We start from the raw sequence: 20553 nt of genomic DNA, 5'->3' as shown, positions 1-20553 counted from the left end.
GTAGTGAGTATTTTGAAATGTGTAGTGAGTATTTTGAAATGTGTAGTGAGTATTTTGAAATGTGTAGTGAGTATTTTGAAATGTGTAGCGAGTATTTTGAAATGTGTAGTGAGTATTTTGAAATGTGTAGTATGATTTTGAGTGATGTTTTCTTATTGTTTGTTATGTTGTCTAAATTATTTTTCTGGTGACCCGTACCGGCCACCGTACTGATGAGACAAGAAGTACGTTGACGTTTGCTTTGTTTTGCAAAAAAACTTTCTTTCTCGTCCCTTAATTTTTTATTTTAGTTTATTTGTTTATTATCTATAACACATTTCAATTGTAAAAGTTTCCCAAAATTTTTGTTTGAAAAAATACTTGTTGCTTTAGTAAAATTATAATTTCGTTAGTATTTAATAATTAAATGTCACATCACTTTTGTAAACCAGCTTTAGTGCTAAAAAGATCTACAGTGCTAAAAGAAAGTTCATCATTATTATCATATTTCCAGAGAAAAATGACTTTGCTTCGCGAGAGTGGCCTCAAAATCCCGAGGTCAGTAGCGAATGCCTATATTATTCCCCCTTATATCCACTTATAGTCGACTCCCGTGAAAAAAGTGGACAAATGGTTCGACACAATGATAGACATAAAAATAAACGCAGAGGTAGACATGAAGACAGACACAACGGTAAACATAAACAGAGGCGTAACTAGAACGTTAATTGGGGGTATATGCATATTCATACATAAGAATGCATATTCATACATTCCGTTGTGCCCTACTGATTTCTTTTGAAAGTGATTTGAATTTCAAAAGAAATCAGTAGGGCACAACTGAATATAAATATACACCTTTAATGAATGTTCTAGTTACGCCTGTGAAGATAAATGTAAACATAAAGATATAGACAAAATTGTAGACGCAAAGTTAGAAATAAAGATAGAAAAACAATATAGACAAAATGTAGACATAAAGGTGAACATAAAGGTAGACATAAGGGTAGAAAAATATGTAGACACAAAGGGAGACACAAAGGTAGACACAAAGGTAGACATAAGGGTAGAAAAAAATGTAAACACAAAGGTAGATACAAAGGTAGACATTAAGGTAGACACAAAGGTAAACATAAAGTTAGATATAAAGGTAGAAAATAAAGGTAGACATACAAAAAAATACATAAAGGTAGACATAAAGGCAGACATAAAGGTAGGCATAAAGACAGATATAAAGGTAGACACAAAGGTAGACAAAAACGAAGACATAAAGGTAAACGTAAAGGTAGACATAAAGGTAGACATAAAGGTACACATGAAGGTAGACATAAAGGTAAACATAAAGGTAGACATTAAAGTGCAGAAATAGTTAAATAAAAACGTAGACACGAAAGTAGATGCAAAAAAATAGGCAATAAGATTGACAAAAAGGTAGTACAAAGCTCGACAAATAGGTAAACAAAAAAGTAGACAAATCGGTAGACATAAATAAAGGAAGACAAAAAGGTGAATAAAAATCATGACAAAAAAATTTTTAACAAAAAAAAGACAAAATGGAGGACAAAAAGGTGTACAAAAGTGTGGAAAAAAACGTTGAAAAGAAGACTTTTTTGGAATGATGACGTTTTTAAATGTCGTCTCCTATGTAATAACGACATAAGTTAAAAATAATCAACTAGAAAATGGCAATTTTTAGCCGTGTAAAAGATCAAAATTTTCAAAACTTGCTCTTGATTTGGAACTACTTCTCCCAGCAACACCATTAGTTTTGAAATTCTTCTTATATCCCTGTATAAACATGATGAACGTCAAAATTCTTTCAAATCAGATCTTTTTCATGTTTACTCTAAGTCAAAGTGAAGTGAAGTTTCATAATTCATTCATTTGCCAGTAACGTTTCATTTCGCATACCTATTAATTACACGTCGACGCCTTTTGACCACACACAAACAATAGCAAAGGCAGCTGTCTCGACTCTTGATCTCTGCTGTCAGGTCTAAAAACAAGAGTGAAAAACCAAATATTTAGTGAATTTATCCAAATATAAGGAATTAACAAAAGCTGGAGTGATTTTGATTAGCATATGTGGTATATAGCTGGCTATTTTCTTCAAACCAAATTGAAGACAGATATGTTTTTTTTTCATTATTATTAGCTCCTATCATTATTATTTAAAAAAAGACTGATTTCATGGCTAAATAGTTTAATTATTTCGGTTTTTACGATATTACACAATTTAAAAGAGATCAAACAGTATATTACATTAAACGTTTGATAAAATTGTATGCAGCTATTTATTTAAAATTACTTTAGGCAAGAAGTGTTCTTTAAACGCTATTTTTTACAACAAAAATTGTGATATTTTGGTATTGTTATTAAGTCATGACTAAATACAAAAACTGTGTTAAAAAACTATGCTAAGACTAATAATGAAAAAATCAATCCTTCACAGTGACAAAATCAAAGTTGTCTAGGTCTACTGGAGTAAATGCCGTAGTAGTTATACAGTTAAAAAATTTCCTGTATTTTATTCATCTTGCTGAAAGTCATTTTAACTTAATCTTCAAGTCTGCTTCCATTTGGCTGTCAACCGCAGATGTTATGCTACGGTCATGCAGCACAAACTTGAACGACGTCCTTTTTTCAGTCGTTGTCTGTAGCTCAGCAGAAATCGACCACACTACATGGGAAAATTTTCTTTTCGAGCAAGACAAGACACAAGACAAGAGATTTTGGCGATGCTCGGGAAACGAATGGCAAGTTTAGCCACAGCTGCCATCATCTAAAAGCAGGTTTTAGAAACAGAAAGCACTTGAAAATTTACCATACATGTTAAATTTGTTACAGTTAAGTGTGGACTAAATGCAAGGCTTAGTTTTTTTAACGCTTCCAGACGATTCTTATCAGGACTTGCGTGTGTCCTGTGTGGGAAATACAAAGATGGGTCAACAGTGGTTTGACCTTTTCGATATGGCGATTATTCATACAACGATGGGAAAATATGACAAAAGCTAGAAAAAACGACAACATGAAATTTTGTGGCAGAACTTGTAGTCACAGTGCTCAAACATTTCGAAAGAAACATTGCACCGACTCAATCAACGTATTTGTGACCCTACATTCCTGTACGACACTCCTTTATAAATAGATCTTTTTGGAGTATGACGTACATATCATAACGTATGATAAGGTGGATCAAGTTCCTCCATAATGACTAAAGAACTTCAACATCGGAACTGAGTATATATTCTGTGCCAGAACTGAGCTGTATTTGGATACAAGTATAGGTTTTACTCAGCGAGTTAATATGGTATATTATATGTTTTTTTGCATGTATCGTGTCTCTCGTGTGGCGGGTCCGTGTTGCCTGGAGTGTTGACGGCCACATTCTTCTATTTGAACGGCCACACTCTTCTATCACATTTTCTTATTGAATCTTATATTGTTCTTTCTTGCAGTTTTTCTAGTAAAATACTTCCCTTATCCAAATCCCCCCAGCCCCATGAGTGCTATGCCATTGATTGCACTGATATATATACATAAAGACTGAATAACGCAAACTAATTCTGGTGCATAGATTATTTTGAAGCCAACTTTCGACAGCGGCGGCCATATTGGAGTATCCACCTCAAGTATAAGTTTTTTAATGATTTTCATCATATTTTGTGTTCTTTCCATTTTCTCTTTCAGAAATCATGCCAAATCTTATATTATAATATTTAAGCAACACGAGAAGATTTCTATAAGAAATTTAGCAAACATGAGTTTTTGCCCAAAGCCGTTCTATTGCAGTCTTGTCATCATTATAATTCTTTTTTGTCTCAAGAGTAAAACATATGATCCATAATAAATGCGAGAGTAGTATTTCGTTTGATAAAGCCTATATAAAACTGAAAAAGTGGATGGTCATATATAGCCGCCACCCAGCTTCAAGTCAGGCACTAAGTTGTGTTATCCAGTTTTATACATATCAGTGATTGATTGTTGCAACTGGCAAATCAATGATTGCCCTTTTTCACTGTGGGCGTTCATTTCTTGCATGAATACTTTCAGCGATAACGTTTTATTGCCCGGACATGACAACTAAAACTGCTCGAAGTCAAAAATAGAAAGTTTGCTTGCGTGACTGTAATGGCGGCCAATCTTTCAAAATATTTGCCAAAGGAATTTTGTTTACATTTTTGATAAGGAAATGCAGTTTAACCTTTCCCCTCAGAGTTCATCGCGTTGTCATAAGTTGTGATCCATTTATGTGCACGAAAACATTTACACAACACATCCCGACCGCATATTTGAAAAACGTTCGCTGTCCAAATCATCATGACGTACTTCCCTTCGTTATTTTCGGACAAATTCCAGGTAGAGAAGTATATTTGTTTGGACGAAATTTGTCGACAGAGGAAGGGAGAGTGCGCGTTTCACACAAAAGTCACGAAACTGCGTCTTTGTTTCTCACTTATAAAGACGAGCGCGGGAATTAGCTGTCATTCTATTCACGCTTTCATAAGTGATCAACTTCAAATCTACTTAAACGATCAGATCAACGTAAAAGAATGTTGCCTTTTACAAGATTATTGTTCTGTTAAAATAAACAACAAGAAGAAAAAATTTACGTATATTTTACAGCTGGGACAAGCGAATATTTGGTAAGTGTAAAATATCTTGAGACATTTTTTCTTTAACAGTTCGTCGTTGATTGTTGGCTTGTTGCGACAAACCTGTTGCGACAAGTTGATCGGCAAATTCGGCTGTTTGTTCAAAATGGCCTTTGTTCTGTCATGTACGGTTTGAAGTTACATTTTTAAGCTCTGTGGGCCCGATACCCAAACTGAGCAAAACCACGATAAACAAGTTACTGCCCGTCGTCAAGGTGAAAGAACAACTCTTTCTATTGTAGTTGAAAAATATTTTCTTCTTCAGTAATATTTAACAGATGTTAAATGCCCCATGGGAAATAAAATATTCATCAAAATTGCGCTTTATACGTTTGCACCCTTGGATTTTGCCATATATGGCGTTCAATCCCAGTCGTCCCGAGCGGCTCTTGCTAAAGTGTACATATTATAATTTTTATAGGTACATTTTGTTGACAACATAGTCTGTGGCACTTAGCTGTTAAAGCCTGCTATCAGACGATACTTGCTGGACTATAAAATAATCGAACTCGCGGATAATTTACGAAAAACGTTCGTTGACCGAATATATTTCAAGGAGTTTCATTGATACAACTCAGTTTTTATCAGAAAGAGCTAGAAGTATCCCAGACGGTAGACATAGATTGTTGTTCTTTGAGTTTCCATAGCCTGTTTTTGGTTATTACTGGATTTCGACGTTAATCCTCACGTTTTTTTGCTTATTGTCGCAGTGTTTTGAGGTTTGTCGCAATCATGAAAGTGCATATTGTTGCGAATTTCTCTAATTTGTCAGCTTAATGAACCCATGAACGGATTCTTAAGTGGACACCGCGATTAAATCAATCGTCTCATCCTGGATATCTACTCACGAGTATACTGTTTGCCGGAAATCAATTTAGGAAGATATATCGTTGTGTCGCTGGTATTCTTTCATTACATTCCATACACGCATTATCAAAGTCGAGCAATCTCGCTGGGTAACTGAACGGCATTCAAAGCACCTTTTTGTCAATTTAAATATTCACTGCAACGTTCGACAAGACTCGCGAAGGTGTAAAACATCTCGATATCGACGGTTCGTGCAACTGAAAGAGGATTCGTACCTCAGGCTATAATATACTATGTACAATTCAAGAAAACCTAAAGTGTTATTTCGACCGGCAAGATGGTTGATTTCATCGTTGCGCTACGGTTTTTTAATGCCGTTGGCTTGCGGTAAGCGCATGTTCGCAGAACAGAAAGATGAGGATTTTTCCACGCACATTCAGTGGGTGAACAGTAAAATAAAGGACCCAAATTATCACATAGAGTCATTGACAGACCTTGCTCAGGGAACACCTCTGCTCCAGCTTGTTGACAGTTGTATTAAAAACACGTACAAATCCAAACACGAATTTGTGTTTGGCGAATTGGACGATTCGCGTAGCCTCAGTTTGGTCAAAGTGAAGGTTGCCGTTACTTTGATGGAAGCGAAGGGGGTGATAGGAACTAACGAGTTCTCGCCCGAACTCATTGCGGCTGGCGACCTTGAACAGATTCGCGGGGTTGTTGTTAAACTTGCTTTATTTCCTACAACCCTACCGCGTTGTAAACACACTGCGCACGGCGCAACGAATGAAGACTGTAGCGACAATGTTATCACAGAGGTTTGGTGATGGAGTATGTTCTAAGATCACGATGAGCCGTATGCTCTGCTCAGGATCTGCTTTGGCCATCCTTGATTCCTTACAGTTTAGGGTGCTACAAAAATAGATGCATTAAGATTTTTTATGCATTATCTAGAATGGGAGTCTCTTCGTGCAAAGACCATGATCATGCGTATGTTGCCTGAAAGGTGTCTTTTAACTCGACGAAAAACTAAATGGGGACAACTTATTGCATTAGCAACAATGCTGCGAGGTTTTACAAAATTGTTTTTATGCTTTGATATTTATTCCAACGAGTGTAATTTTATATGTAAATAAATACGCATGCAGTGATAATCCAGAATATATTGCTTAAAGATTAGCAACAAGTTGAGATACCGATTTAAGCAAACATCATTTGCGTTTCTGGTCTTTTTGAACGTCTCATTTATTAGCATGCAAATTCGTTCTGAATTCCAAATATTTTCGTTTGGATTCGTAAATCACGTGGCAACGTAATAACACGGAAATAGAAACTAGTCGCGTTTCGCTTCGATTATTGTACTAATAATAAGGGAGTTGGAGAAACCACTTCCGCCCGAAGCAGTAAATGTGTCATTTTTGTCAATACCATATTAAATAATAAATTTATGACTTTCTGCTACACGTTTTTGCGTACATGAACTGACCGAGTAACTATCAATTTAAGGTTGCTCGAAATCCTTCATAACATTCTGGCTCTTCAAAGGAATTCAAAAGGAATTCAAAACAAGCCTCTGAGTTAAGTATCGAAACGAGCAGTTCACGATAGCAGTCCAGAATTGTATCTTGCCAAAATGAACGACGAGGTGGAAGAACAATTTCATCGTTTCGAGGAGAGAATTAGAACACTTAGTGAGCTCGATAAGAATGGGGTATCCGGTTTTGCCCGCGAATTTCAGGTATAAAGAACGAGTCCTAGACGGAAAGTAACAAATACCGATTTGAAATAGTTCCTTGTGTGTTGATTACGGTCGATAAATTTTTAGATTGGAATGTGCCACGCTATTTTATACGTTACTTATAAAATATCACGCGCTCTTTTCGAAATTTGTTACCGTTTGGCTATCCATATTTTATACCTAAGCTGAGAGAGTGCGAGTTGAATGATCTCGTGGTGAAATGTGTAATGGTTTGTCGAAGGGGGAGATGTTGTATACGAGGGGGAGGAGGGGGTTAAAGTCAATTATTATTTCTGTGGAATTTGCTGTAAGTTGATATCCATAATGGATGATGCAAGCTGGGTGGAGTTCCATTGCCATTATGCAGTAAGTTATGTAGTATTCTACGCCCATTGCAGATAGGACATTTCATAGTTTCAATTAGTCGTTTGCCTCAAAATACTGGATTGTGTTTTTGCCACTTTCTTGATTATCAGAAAAATCCTTATCAGGTGTTGTGCTTTAAATAATATATTGCAATTCCTCTTGATGGCTTGGGGAAAATGGATGGGAAAATGCTGATGAGCTTATCATACAAACAGAACTGAAAGAGACCATATCAATGATCTTTCTAATGAAATTCTTTTCAAAAGTTTATTCCCCTTCCCTCTTCATTTCATTTCAATTCAACTTATCCATCACTATAGTTACAAAAAGCATTGTGATGTCAAGGAAAAGGCTGTTTTCTTGTTAAACATTTCACAATGTGAATGTCAAGTGAATCAGACATATTTTAAAAATCTTATGATTAAAAATGCTTACATACGCTGGAACATAAGCTTTAGGGTGGTGCTGGAGTGTAACAATACCTAGCTTTGGTTAAATATGTATAAAAGTTGCTCCAGATTGTGATAGAGGATAAAAAAAATGGTCTAGATAAAGTTGTGGATTTTTTTATCAAACACAGTCATTGCAAGAGGAGGGTTCATAAATGTAAAGCACTTCCCGATATTTTGTGATGGTGATGCCACTAATAATTGCACTGACTACAACCATACAAAATTTATGTACTCTAATTTATGTGTAAACATTAAATGGCATTGATTTGCCTCTCAATCATTGTTGAAAAATGGCAAATCAATGAAATGTATGTGTATGTTGGTGTATTTTGTGATATTCTAATATCTACAAATGAAGACCAATTTAATACAATTGGAAATATTAATAGAATAGGGCTATTGCCCCTTCCCCTGCTCTGCTTTGCTGGCACCAGTAATATTAAGGTTTTTAACATGTATGCTGCATTGATAACGCTTCAGTTTGAGTTGATTTGATTTTCAACTATAAAGTAACATCGTATGTCGTATGTCTGATGGTGGTAGAAGGAACATTAAAAAGCAAGAATAAATCATCACTTATTTCCCAATGTAAAGTAAATGGTTTGAACCCAGGAGTATTGTTACATGTTTGTAAATGTTGATCGTCCAGGTTGGTATAGTCCTGAGAAGGACTGTTTTGTTGTTGTTGACTAACAGTCCTGGTCAACAACAACAAAAACAGTCCTTCTCAGGACTATACCAACCTGGACAATCAACATTTACAAACATATTTCTCAATGTATTACATGAAAGTCTGTGTACATCACATTTAGCCTTGGCTAATTGTAACTTACATAGAGCAACAATCGTCTTAAATTTATTTAATTTTTTCTGTTTGTTTTATTTGCTGGCTTATGTTCAAGGGGGGAGGATTCTGGGGTAGGGGGGGACTTAGAAACTTGTCTTGAAAGTGTTTTAAGAGCATTGAGGCTTGTTTGAAATTAAACGTAAAAACATTATTATTGATGAAATTTTCCACAAAATCTTACGAAAAAAAGCAATTTTCGTAATTACCTACAAAATAGCACCGCGCTCTTTTAGCGGGAAAATTATATGCCACGCCCTTTTATCGGACAAATTAATTAGGTCTTCATCCTCAATCTTGAAATCTAAGTAGCGCCTCTGCCAACAATCATTAGTTTTTTACCATTAGATTAGTTTTTAGGTCATTACAAAATACCTTTTTTAAGATATGTAAAGTTTTGATCTTATCAATGAACTATCTATCTATCTGTCTATCTGTATCTAAGGTTTCACTTCTACGTCCTTAATTGTGTACTTTTGTGTAGAAACTTCGACAGATGTCGAGCCAATACAAGGAACAAGGAAACCCCGTTTATGCGACAAAACATGGACAGCTGCCAGCCAACAAAGTCAAGAATCGATTTAAAGACATATTGCCATGTAAGATGATATTTTTGTTGTGGATTATTGTGGTCTCGTACGACTCTGGTATATTTTTTCTTTTCAGTCGATAATTCAAGGGTTACTCTTCCTTCGTCTGGCGAAGAAGGCTCAGATTACATAAATGCAAATTTCATCAAGGTATCAAATTTGCAATTGATCAGAATTTGAGAAACTGTTAAGATAATAGTTTGTTTCCGCATTTAATCGCTACATTGAATTAGTCATAACTATGATCTATTTCGAAACACCGCCCAAAGCTGAGTAATTATAGAGGAATGCAAATCACAAAGGAATTTCCGTTTGATTTATTTCTGTTTGAAATTGTCAATGTTGATAGCAGTGGCAAAGAAGATATTGCACACTCTGTTCTAAACTCGTTGTAAAGATCGAAAAATACGTCTTGATGTGTAGTGAAATTCCACGTACAAGAACGTTGATTTTTTTAAAGTTAGCCTAAACCAATTGTTATATAAATGGAGCTCATTGCGATGTAAGGCTAAACGTGTTCTCAAATAGATCCTTATTTTTGCAAAAAAGCGAGTCTTTTATGGCTGGTGTGTTAATGACTTGTTTTGGAGTTTCTCTCCCGCGGGCCATTTTCATTACTTTGCGAAGAGTTTGTTTTGTTTGAGTTGTATATTTCAGTTTCAACTCTTTTAAAAATAGGATAAGAACCTGTTTGAAATCTTAGCCGAAATATTAGATTGTGTATACGTCACTAAGTCATGTTCGACGTATACACATGTGATATATAGAGCAGTAAGAGAGACTAGAGATGTTACTAAGCAAAGAGAGAGGACATTAAGTTCGATATGACTAGATCTGAAAGTATAGATCTATTTGTGAGATTAGAAGCTCTTAAACTACAATAAATGAGTGAATTGTATAGTAGTTCTGTGTCAGAAGGACGAAGAAACATCCGTAACATAAACAAGTTCTTATTTACAGAGGGTGAAAATCAGAGATTTTTGCCCAGCTGGTTCTTAAATCTAGACGTGAGATTTTACAGTACGCCTCTACCATTTTAGGGTTTAAAGGGCGATCGCGAATACATCGCGTCGCAAGGTCCGTTGTCACACACGGTCAATGATTTTTGGCGAATGGTTTGGACTTATAAAGTAAAGGTAAAAAGTAGATTTTTATGAAATTATTTGTGGATATATTATTTATTGGAGCTGTGAGAGATGAACTTAACCGTCTTAATCTTATTCAATAATTTCCCCCAAAGCTAGGTAATTACCTTAATTTGCTTGCCTTGATTTTTATGATTAATTTTTAAGGTTGTTGTTATGCTTTGTAAAGAAGAAGAAAGTAAAAAAGTATGGAATTTTATTGAATAGCTATACCACTGCTTTCAATTTGTAATATAGTGAGTGGTCCGAATCTGGAGTATCGTTAAATGTTTGTAGATGTAGATCGTCCAGGTTAGTGGAGTTTGGAGAACGACTGTTGGCGTTGGTGGTAACTGACGTTTTCGACAAAGCGGTAAATATCTTCAGAGTCAAGTAAGGATTTTAAAACTTAAATCAACTCCAACACCGACAGTCCTTCTCGGGACTGCACTAACCTGAAAGATCAACATCGACAAACATGTACAGGCATTTCGTTTTGTGTGTCGTACTCCTGGATTCATCCATCTGCTTTTGGTCTTTAGCAAAATTTGAAAAGCCTTTTATTATACGTCAAATAGAAAAAGTGTCAGCGTTACTGGTGTGAGAGCGACGAACCAACAATAACTTTTGGTGCCATTGTCGTCAAAACCGTAAGTTTCACTTATCAAAAAATCCCGCTTTCCTTATAACATTTAAATGTTTTGACTATCATCTTACGAACGGCTGCAAACATTCATTTCATTAGGAAAGAACCATTAACGTACAAAATAACTTTGTGATGCGAACGTTGCTGGCAAAATGTGGAGAGGTATAAGCAAGCTACATGAATACAAATGACGAGCTGGGGAGGGGAGGGGTTTGGTCATTTTACTTGTAAACCCGCCATGTCCTGATCCTTTTTGAGGTTGTATGGCTAAGGCATTGTTCTTTTCTACATCTGTCTGCTTATTTTGAACGAACACGTCTTTGCTCAGATCAGAATGAATAGTCTAAAATGTTGTGAAACGATAACGTCATACCTTACGTCAATAACGTCATAGACTAACAGTTTTTTAACATTCGCTTTTAGGAATCACTAAAACTGACGCAATTCCATTACACGGCTTGGCCAGATCATGGTGTTCCAAAGACCACGTTACCTTTGATTGAATTAATCAAAATGGTCCGTGATTGTAGACGTGACAACTGTCCAATTGTTTTACATTGCAGGTATGAAAGATTTATTTTAAGAAATTAAAAGTGCTCAAAATCAGAGTAGAGCATGTATAATTAAAGTGATTACAATTCCTAAAACAGAAACATTAGCCACATTAAGCAACATTTTAAGGATCTCTTTTATCAATATTATATATAATGATGATGATTAAGATATTGTTGAAACGTAGGCTCGTTAAATGTAGAAAATGTTATTGGGAGTTAGACTTTCCTTTTGTGTTCGTACAAAAGTCGAAATCACTGCCATCATGGTGGACAATGATTTGACCACATTTAAAATTTAACCAGATATATTACTGGAATGCAACCTTTAGGTTAACATGCCTGTGTTGGCAATAAGCCAAAGCTTTAGTCCAGATCGGTAAATTTGCCTGTTCTTGCATGAAGCCAAAATTCTAGCTTACTTTAGCGTAAACTGTCTGTCGACCATGCGATAAAAGATTTAAAAATGACTAGTTTAAAAATGCTGACTTCAACAGGACTATTTTAAAATGCTGACTTCAACTTTATGCGGCAGGTAGCCATTCAGTTTTATTCAGTTCAGGGACTCACTTTGGATGCTGCCACAGTGATCTGTGACGTTTTATTACTTACTTACTTTCAGTGCCGGTTGTGGTCGAACGGGTACCATATGTGCTATGGATTACAGTCACTCACTTCTAGAAGCAAAGGTGAGATGGTAAAAAAATTTCCCACTAATTGTGTTCTTTTTATGAGAAGCAACGACAGCACGACAGTGTGTCTCAAGTTGATATGTTTATCAAGCGATATCCGTTTACGTTGTGTTTGCTTTGAAAATGTGAACCTCGCTCCTCTTCTATCATTTCCACTGTAGTACAGGGTGACCCAAAAAGATGCGTACCCATGAAAATTTCAATTATGGCTTTAATTAAAAAGCTATTTATTTCAAATTACAGTCACACATCATTCAGTTTATGGAAGACTATTCACAAGAGTTTCGGCTATTTCTGTCAATTTTTAGTCAATTTATGGCTTTCCCAAGATGTGTTCCAAATGTCCACCATTTCGTTGCAAGCACACCTGTACTCGTCTGGGAAAGGTTTGAATCACTTTTATACACTCCTCTTTCGGGATGGCTCTTATTTTTGAAGAACTTAAAACTGCCATCACAGCAAAAACAAGAGCCATCCCGAAAGAGGAGTGTATAAAAGTGATTCAAAACTTTAGACGAGTACAGGTTTGCTACAACGAAATGGTGGACATTTGAAAGCCATAAATTGACTAAAAATGACAGAAATAGCCGAAACTCTTGTGAATAGTCTTCCATAAACTGAATGATGTGTGGTTGTAATTTGAAATAAATAGCTTTTTAATTAAAGCCATAATTGAAATTTTCATCGGTACGCATCTTTTTGGGTCACCCTGTATTACAATAAGTGAATTTTAGCAATTATACATATTTGTACTGGTACTGTAATGTGACTACTGCTGTGCTTAATATTTTATTTGTGCATGTTTTATGAATGTGTGCGACCGTGCAAGTCAATGATTTGGAACTCAATCCCCCAATGCCTTGTCAAGATGAGGCCATTGAACTAAAATACATGGAATGCAACCTCAAGCAAATAAGTGAAGCCATATCTTACGCCAGACACGCGAGATTTTGCCCCAGAAACGCGTGTTTAATGTTTTGACATTCTCTCGCGGAGTAATAATTGATTGACTACACACACATGTCTGGGGTAAAACCACGGCTTCAGAAAATTATTAGGGTTTTGTATTACAGGTAGCGTTCCATGTATTTTATTTCAATGGATGAGGCGGGGAAGCCATTCTGAAAAGTGGCATAAACACAAAACTCTTTTTCTGTTCTTCAAAAATGAGTTAAAAGAAAGTTCAATAGACCAATCCTTACAAAGATTTTGAAAACCTAACCTAGATGTTAACTCAGCAAGTGTATACCATCGCAGAAGAAGTAGAGTTTAATATTACATGTCGTCAGGTTTTCCACCGTTCAAAATGGTGACTTTCCTCGGTCGATACTATAGAATTTTGGTCGAATAAGTTATCTAGTAGGTTGGGTTCTAGGCCATGGTGCAAATACAGGATTGTCACATGCTAACTCGTAGCATCGTGGATATGTGAATATTTTGTAAATCTTAGTGATTCCTCTCGAAGTCCTGCTGTATTTTCCTGCTTGCTTTCTCTACGAAAAACTTGTCATTTTTTGATATAGCGGTACAAAGAAGTCGATCCATACCTCATCGTCGAAAGTCTACGTAAACAACGACATGCCATGGTGCAAACGGCGGTATTGAGAATTTTTTTCATCTTTATTTTAAATAACGATTGCTGTGATAGATGTGTATCATTGTCGACCTCATGTACATGGGCCACAACGATCATGTGCCATTGAATTGGTAGTTAAGATTGTAGCTTGAATATGTGAATGTCCCTCCCCCCATCAATCCTTGAGGCTGGTGACGTAATTTTAACTCAGGGCATCTCGTCTTTGTTGTGGCAGAGTGATCTCTTTCATTCCAACCATTATGTTCTTTGGCTCAGTGGTTTGAGCATGTCATCTGTATTGTGGCAAGGTGTTCAGTCTCATTCGGACCATTATATTCTGTCGCTTAGTGGTTAGAGCATCTCATCTGTTTTGTGGTGGGATGGTCTGTTGTTTTTTGGCACAGTGTTTAGAGCACCTCGTCTTTTTCGTGGCAAGGTGTCCAGCTTCATTCTTACCATTATGTCTATTGTTCAGTGGTTAGAGAATCTCATCTTTATTGTGGCAGTGTGGTCAGTTTCGAATCAGAAGATCTGTCTCAGTGGCTTTGCTTCTTCGGCATTCAACCATGAGTTTTTTGCAGCAATACAATAAGCATGCAATAATTACAGAGAAAGCAACTATCATCTTTCTAATTCAAACAACCCGATCAGACCCAGAATATTTTAGAAAAGCTGTATGGAAACAAGATTAGGTTGTTTATCACTTCACTACTTTTGTCTAGGGTCAGTACGAGTTCCTCGGACACGCTATGTTGTCCATGTTCCGCGAAAAACTGAACCTCCCTGCTGATATTGACGACGACCACCTGTACGTAAATGTCGAATCCAAATCTTTAAGTTCGGATTCCGAATCCGAGCCTAGCTCTCCCCTGCCGCCAAGTAAACAAACGAAAACGCCCCAATCACCGCCCAGCAATGAAAATAAAATTCAAAAAATGCCCTCAGGTATGTAGGAAAGTTTGCAGGAACGAACTATTGATTGTTTATAGATATGAAAGCTTATAGCAAAGGATATCTACGAACAAGTTCCTTTGTAATCCATTGTTTTCTACGGATTATAACCAGGGGCGAACATAGTAAACACATTGTGGTGTGGGGCTCGATGTTCTGACACTTGACTGATTTTTTTAGCGTGCTTATATGATAGAAAAAGCCCACAAATCTCTAGGTCTTGAACACAGCATTTATTGGGCTTCTAATGTTTATTAATTGCAATGACTACGACTGAGATAAACATGACTGAGTTGTGTACTGGCTTGTTTGTTTTTTTTCACGGCAAATGTTTTTTCGCTAACAATAAGAAAGGGTAGCTAACTTCTGCTCATGCATTGAAGGCATTCCGGTACCGAAATACCCAATGTTAACGACATTTTGTATCATGGCAAGTAAAAACTTTTTGCCTTTTTTGTTACAGGCACACAGATCGGTCCACCTTCGCCAGCACCTCGACAAAAGGTCGTCAGAAATGCAAGTTTGTCTAAAACTTACGTTAACGTTAATCGTGCAAAAACCCTTCCGCCAAACGCAAATCAAAACAGCAGCATCCTCGAACATGGTAATAGTCTGTATAAAACGGCTCATGTCGTCAAACAATCTTGTTATATCTACAGGATAAGAGTTTTTTTTGTTTCAATATCGTCACGAAAGCCATAAAGTACGATTTATCGCATGGACAATGGACAGAATGAATTCAAAGTTATCGCAGTTTCATTTTTTAAATATAACCAGCATTTTGATACGTTTGAATAACTCACTCCGCCATAGATAGTGCAACCGACCCCAGGTGTATTATTGCGAGCCATTGACCCATTCCTAACCAATTTTTGCTAATTTCCCGGAGCAGCCTCAAGGAAGCCCGAGAGACACTCTTTACCGGCTTTCGTCATTGATCATAATCCATCTAGTTTTTACCAAAATGCTCCAGGTATGGACAAATTTCACTGTGACCAATTAAACCAGGTTGCGTTAGTTTCTTAAAACCATTTATTGTCTTGTATTTAGACAAAAATCCTCGGTCGCAGGTCTCCAATAAGCCGAGTCAATACGAAAATGTCCAAGGTAGGTTTTGCTATATTTTTTGTTCTGTGTGTTATATGTGTCGGAAACGCTGGTTTCTTTATTTTCCAATAATAATTATTGCTCGGCGATGCAAGGCATCCATTCGGTTCAGTGGCATAGGCGAATCCAAAAGTTTTGGTCATGCTATGTGAGATGTTTGTTTTTAAAGTGAGCGAACACCTAAATATTTGCATAGCACGACCAAAATTGCGGTCTGTCTACTCCCATGCAGTCTATGGATTGCAGTCTTCTGTATTCTTCTGTGACATGTTTAGTACCCGAACCGTACTCAGCACGTAGTGCTTCGACAACTGCGAAGCAAATGGCTCATCTTCGTTCTAACAGCTATGATCAAGGGGATCGCACATACCACGTCCTTGAGAACCCAACGAACAGTTCTGTTGGCTCTGGTAAATCATTACAACAGATGCTAGACAGGGCCAAAGTTTTGCCGAATAATGTTTCATCTTCAGGTGATTTTTAGAGCTTCGTTTGTGTTACTGGGTGAATGTTTTCAACGTGGAATCAAATCTTTTATCATATATGCCATAAAGTCTTTAATTTAATAACCAGTTTCTTTTTTATATGATTAAGAAAAGGCTACAATACATCTTTAATAAACCATTAATCAATCAACTGCGTTGTTGCTGCGCTGCTTTGCTCGGACATTTGAGGTCAAAAATACACGAAAACGTTTTGAGATTGAGCATTGAAATCCCCGAATGTCGTTTTTTGCAATATTATTCTATTAAACATTGTCCTAATATAGAGAAGCGATTTTAACTATCGAGGCTGGCTACGTATTTACAAAATGAAGAGTAGCTAATTGTGTTTGGATCTTATGATCTTAAAATGGAGAAAAAGATTCACATTATAAAGGAGATGGTTAAAACCGTGATAAAAACGAGGCTTCCCAATTAAATAATATTTCTGCTGCGTGCACTTTGTTTACCGTTCTCATAATGGCAGTCACTTGCTGAAATATGACGTGATGCTGTCCCTAGCTCAAATACCACGTGACGTGCCGAAACACCACGTGACTGCTGTTGTTTCTTCAAACGTCACCTCACTGATATTGCTAAAATATCACATTATTGTGAACAGATTGTTTTGTGTTCGAACCGCCAATTTTCTTTTTCTACTTTTTTAGATGTGAATGCAAAAGATTTGCGAACGACAGCCTCCACTCTGCGGTATGTGGCCAAAAGCGAATTCTTTGTCTTAATTAATAAAAGCGGATCTCCACTTCACATATTGTATGACGTTTGTCTAAAAAATTTGCGCACATGGCTACTTTTTCTCAAGCGCTTGGTCAAATTTTATACAATCCTCAATTAGCTAAATCGTGTAAGGAGATCTAAATTTTTAACGGCAAAAAAACGGCATTTTGATTTCAAGCGATGTCTTAATTGTGTGAGAAAAATGAAACTTTCAGTTACAATTTGACTGAAAGTTTCATTGCTGTTGTCGTTCGTAGGAAGAGATGAAGGACAACTTTGTTCGATGTCCTTCAAAGGAATTGAGTCGATATGCTGTCATTTTTCTACGGTCGACAGCCTCCCCTGTATAGTCATCAAATATAAACGAAATTACAGAGTCTTATTATTACAGTTGGAAGATACACTACTTTCCATGCCGCGTTTATTTAAAAAAAGAACTTTGAAACATTGAGAAGTTCTAATAAAATTCCCAATTGCTAAAATTTCTAGTAAAACATATAATCGTATTCCGAATTGTTTCACTAATTGACTCACGATATTTTAACTATTTCAAAGGACACTGGTTCCAAGTCTGTGGGTTCTCTTGATAAACCATCAGGTAACTCTTGCTTGAGACGACTACATTTCTAAATTTCCCACAATTTTTGTTTTCCATGCATTTTTCTCGTGTTGGTGGAAATTGATGTTCTTGGCTTGCATGATCCATTCCAATAAGTGCAGTGCGAATGCTACTGCCTTTTAGTTTTTTGAAATATTTTTGGAAGTGAACTTTATAGTTGTTACAATTCAAATATAAAGAATGATGAATGCTTCAGAATGCATAATGAGCGTTATAATGTATAATGAAGTATGATAATGTATGATGATAATTTATGATTTAGTGCCTAACACTTTTTTCCAACGTTACTACTGATTGTTTATAGAGTTTGCCAAATCACGAAATGCGTTAACGCCATCTACGCCACAGGTTTGTGAGTTTTGTGTTTCTTTTTTCCAAATATAATATATCGTAAAATTTAGGGCACAGACTGCACGAGGAAAGAAGAGATATATCTTGAAAAATCTTGATGTTTGAAAAAAGAGGGATAATGAATATCTTAGGAAAGAGAGAACATGAATATCTTAGGAAAGAGAACATGAATATCTTAAGAAAGAGAGAACATGAATATCTTAGGAAAGAAAGAACATGAATATCTTAGGAAAGAGAGAACATGAATATCTTAGGAAAGAGAGAACATGAATATCTTAGGAAAGAAAGAACATGAATATCTTAGGAAAGAGAGAACATGAATATCTTAGGAAAGAGAGAACATGAATATCTTAGGAAAGAGAGAACACGAAAACATTAAACTATATGCATGAGCATGTAATGTGGTGGTGTGTTTCAAGATGTTTGCTATGATTTGAAGTGTGGAGAATAGATTTTGTAGTAACGTTAACATTTATTTATTGTAGATAAAGAAATATACCAACCCTTGTTATTGATTGATGTATGTAGTGTATATTGTTCATTATGCAGGCTCCTAAAAGAAGAACGTCCCAGGCGCCAGGGCAGACTAACATAGGTAAAATTGATCAAAGAGTTAGAACGACTAGAAAGTTCATGGACGCTTTTGTATATTATCATTTTAACTAATTTGTGATTTTGGTTCTAGAATATTAATAAATCACGGACAAAATCTCCAAATTATTTTTAAAAAATAGTTGAAACAGAGAGTAATGTCTTTACATTCAGGCGTGTTTTTGTTGCAGGTTACGGGGTAAGAATTGGGAAGCCTAAAGGTCCCCGCAATCCACCGAGTAGCTGGAAGGTGAAAGTTCAACACGTATTTTAAGGTTAGCCAGCACTAAGTTAACTTTTCAAGACTTGTTTTCCCAAGTTAGTAAACTTAGGCAGTAGACATTTTTTGCGAAGGGATTGGAAAGATATGGGATTGGTCTAAAAGATGAAATTTATTTCCCTATAAACAAAACTAAAAGTTTTTCATAACATTATCTTTTGCATCAACGAAGTATTTTTTATCCCTTAGTAATGTATGTTGTTCTTTAGATGCAAGACGACGAGGCTTTGGTTTAAATGTTCTTTAAGAAGTAAAACGTCAATACAATCAATCGTCGTAGTAGGAAAGAATAAATATCGAAAAAAATTTTTCTCCGTTTACTTGTACTGTGCCAGGAAATTTTTCCCAATTGTTTCACGCATTTCTTGCGTTTTTGTCTCTTGCAGGAGTTTTTATAGAAATTATTAGTAGATTTAGAATACAGGTGTATTAAATGGTTTATCACATTACCCTGTAATCTGTATTCTGTGAACTAAACAATACCATTTTGTAATTTGCTAACTGCGTATCTTTTCAGCAACTAAAATATTTCTCCTGAAATTTTTAAGTTTTGCAGGAAATTTCTATTTTTTAAAATTTGCTGCTAGGAAGTGAAATGCGCAAGTACATTTAATGATTGTATTGTTTAGATGATAATATAATAAATCATCACGCACCATATTTATCATGACCTGTTCCTATTTCAACCGTTAGATTTGCTGACGAAGGTGGAGTCCTAGAATTTTTACACCAAACATTTATAAACTCCTTCGTCGGCCTTAAATATCGAATGAAAGTACAATTTTCCATCTTGAATTTCTAGTTTGTTTCTAAATATCGGAGCGTTGATTTGTCATTTGTATATTTTGGCATATCTTAAATGAAAATATTTTTAAAATGCTCTATTTAGGTTATACAGCGTGAACAATGATTTACATACGATTCAGATAGTTCCATTCCATTTTTTGTCCAAGAGTATCTCGGGGCTGGATAACTATAAGCATTGCATGACCATGAGAAATTTTGGCCCTCTTATTGTTTCATTTGCTAGTTGACCTCCTTCCAGCCTGACTGGTCTTCCTATGAACATATGTGTGTTCTTTTTTTAAAAAACTACATGTGTTTGTTACATGCTCTGTGTTTCCTAAGATTTTTTAATGTGTTCATAATCTCTCTTTCGGTCTTTCCTAAGATATTCATGCTCTCTCTTTCCTAAGATAATCATCTCTCTTTCTTGAGATATACATGTCATTTCGTCTAATAAAATTCTTATTCTCTCTTTTCATAAGATATCCATGCACTCTTTCCTAAGATATTCGTGTTCTCTATTCTAAGGTATTCATGTGCTCTAATAGGAGTACGGGACGGGGGGTGTGAGCAGCTTGCAAAGTTTAAAGATTGTAAAGTTGGGCAAATTTTAAACGTTAATTGGGAG

The 20553-nt window shown here is 36.0% G+C and overlaps 1 protein-coding gene across 1 annotated transcript; it reads left to right on the top strand.

Annotated features, from left to right (window-relative positions):
- Positions 1 to 4226: 4226 nt before the first annotated feature.
- Positions 4227 to 20023, top strand: LOC124433805 (tyrosine-protein phosphatase non-receptor type 12-like). Its single transcript, XM_046983595.1, has 22 exons — positions 4227 to 4625; positions 5056 to 7179; positions 9326 to 9440; positions 9508 to 9581; positions 10472 to 10567; positions 10724 to 10762; positions 11134 to 11205; positions 11301 to 11363; positions 11625 to 11764; positions 12375 to 12441; positions 13968 to 14042; positions 14743 to 14965; positions 15435 to 15575; positions 15864 to 15944; positions 16022 to 16078; positions 16354 to 16551; positions 17229 to 17271; positions 17854 to 17896; positions 18222 to 18265; positions 18818 to 18863; positions 19051 to 19134; positions 19349 to 20023. Exons 2-19 carry the CDS (start codon positions 7075 to 7077, stop codon positions 18246 to 18248), a joined length of 1659 nt encoding a protein of 552 aa, XP_046839551.1. The 5' UTR covers positions 4227 to 4625; positions 5056 to 7074; the 3' UTR covers positions 18249 to 18265; positions 18818 to 18863; positions 19051 to 19134; positions 19349 to 20023.
- Positions 20024 to 20553: the final 530 nt, after the last annotated feature.

This window comes from Xenia sp. Carnegie-2017, unplaced genomic scaffold (genome assembly GCF_021976095.1).
Source record: "Xenia sp. Carnegie-2017 unplaced genomic scaffold, XeniaSp_v1 HiC_scaffold_14, whole genome shotgun sequence".
Classification (NCBI taxonomy): Eukaryota; Metazoa; Cnidaria; class Anthozoa; order Malacalcyonacea; family Xeniidae; genus Xenia; species Xenia sp. Carnegie-2017.
This window is presented reverse-complemented; position numbering and strand designations above follow the sequence as displayed.

Bases quoted from the DNA above. Each gene is read 5' to 3' on its own strand.
- LOC124433805 (XM_046983595.1), top strand. From the start codon at position 7,075: ATGAACGACGAGGTGGAAGAACAATTTCATCGTTTCGAGGAGAGAATT. The intron at 9,441-9,507 runs GTAAGATGATAT...TTTTCTTTTCAG, and splicing joins ATTTAAAGACATATTGCCAT to TCGATAATTCAAGGGTTACT. The intron at 14,966-15,434 runs GTATGTAGGAAA...TTTTTGTTACAG, and splicing joins AATTCAAAAAATGCCCTCAG to GCACACAGATCGGTCCACCT.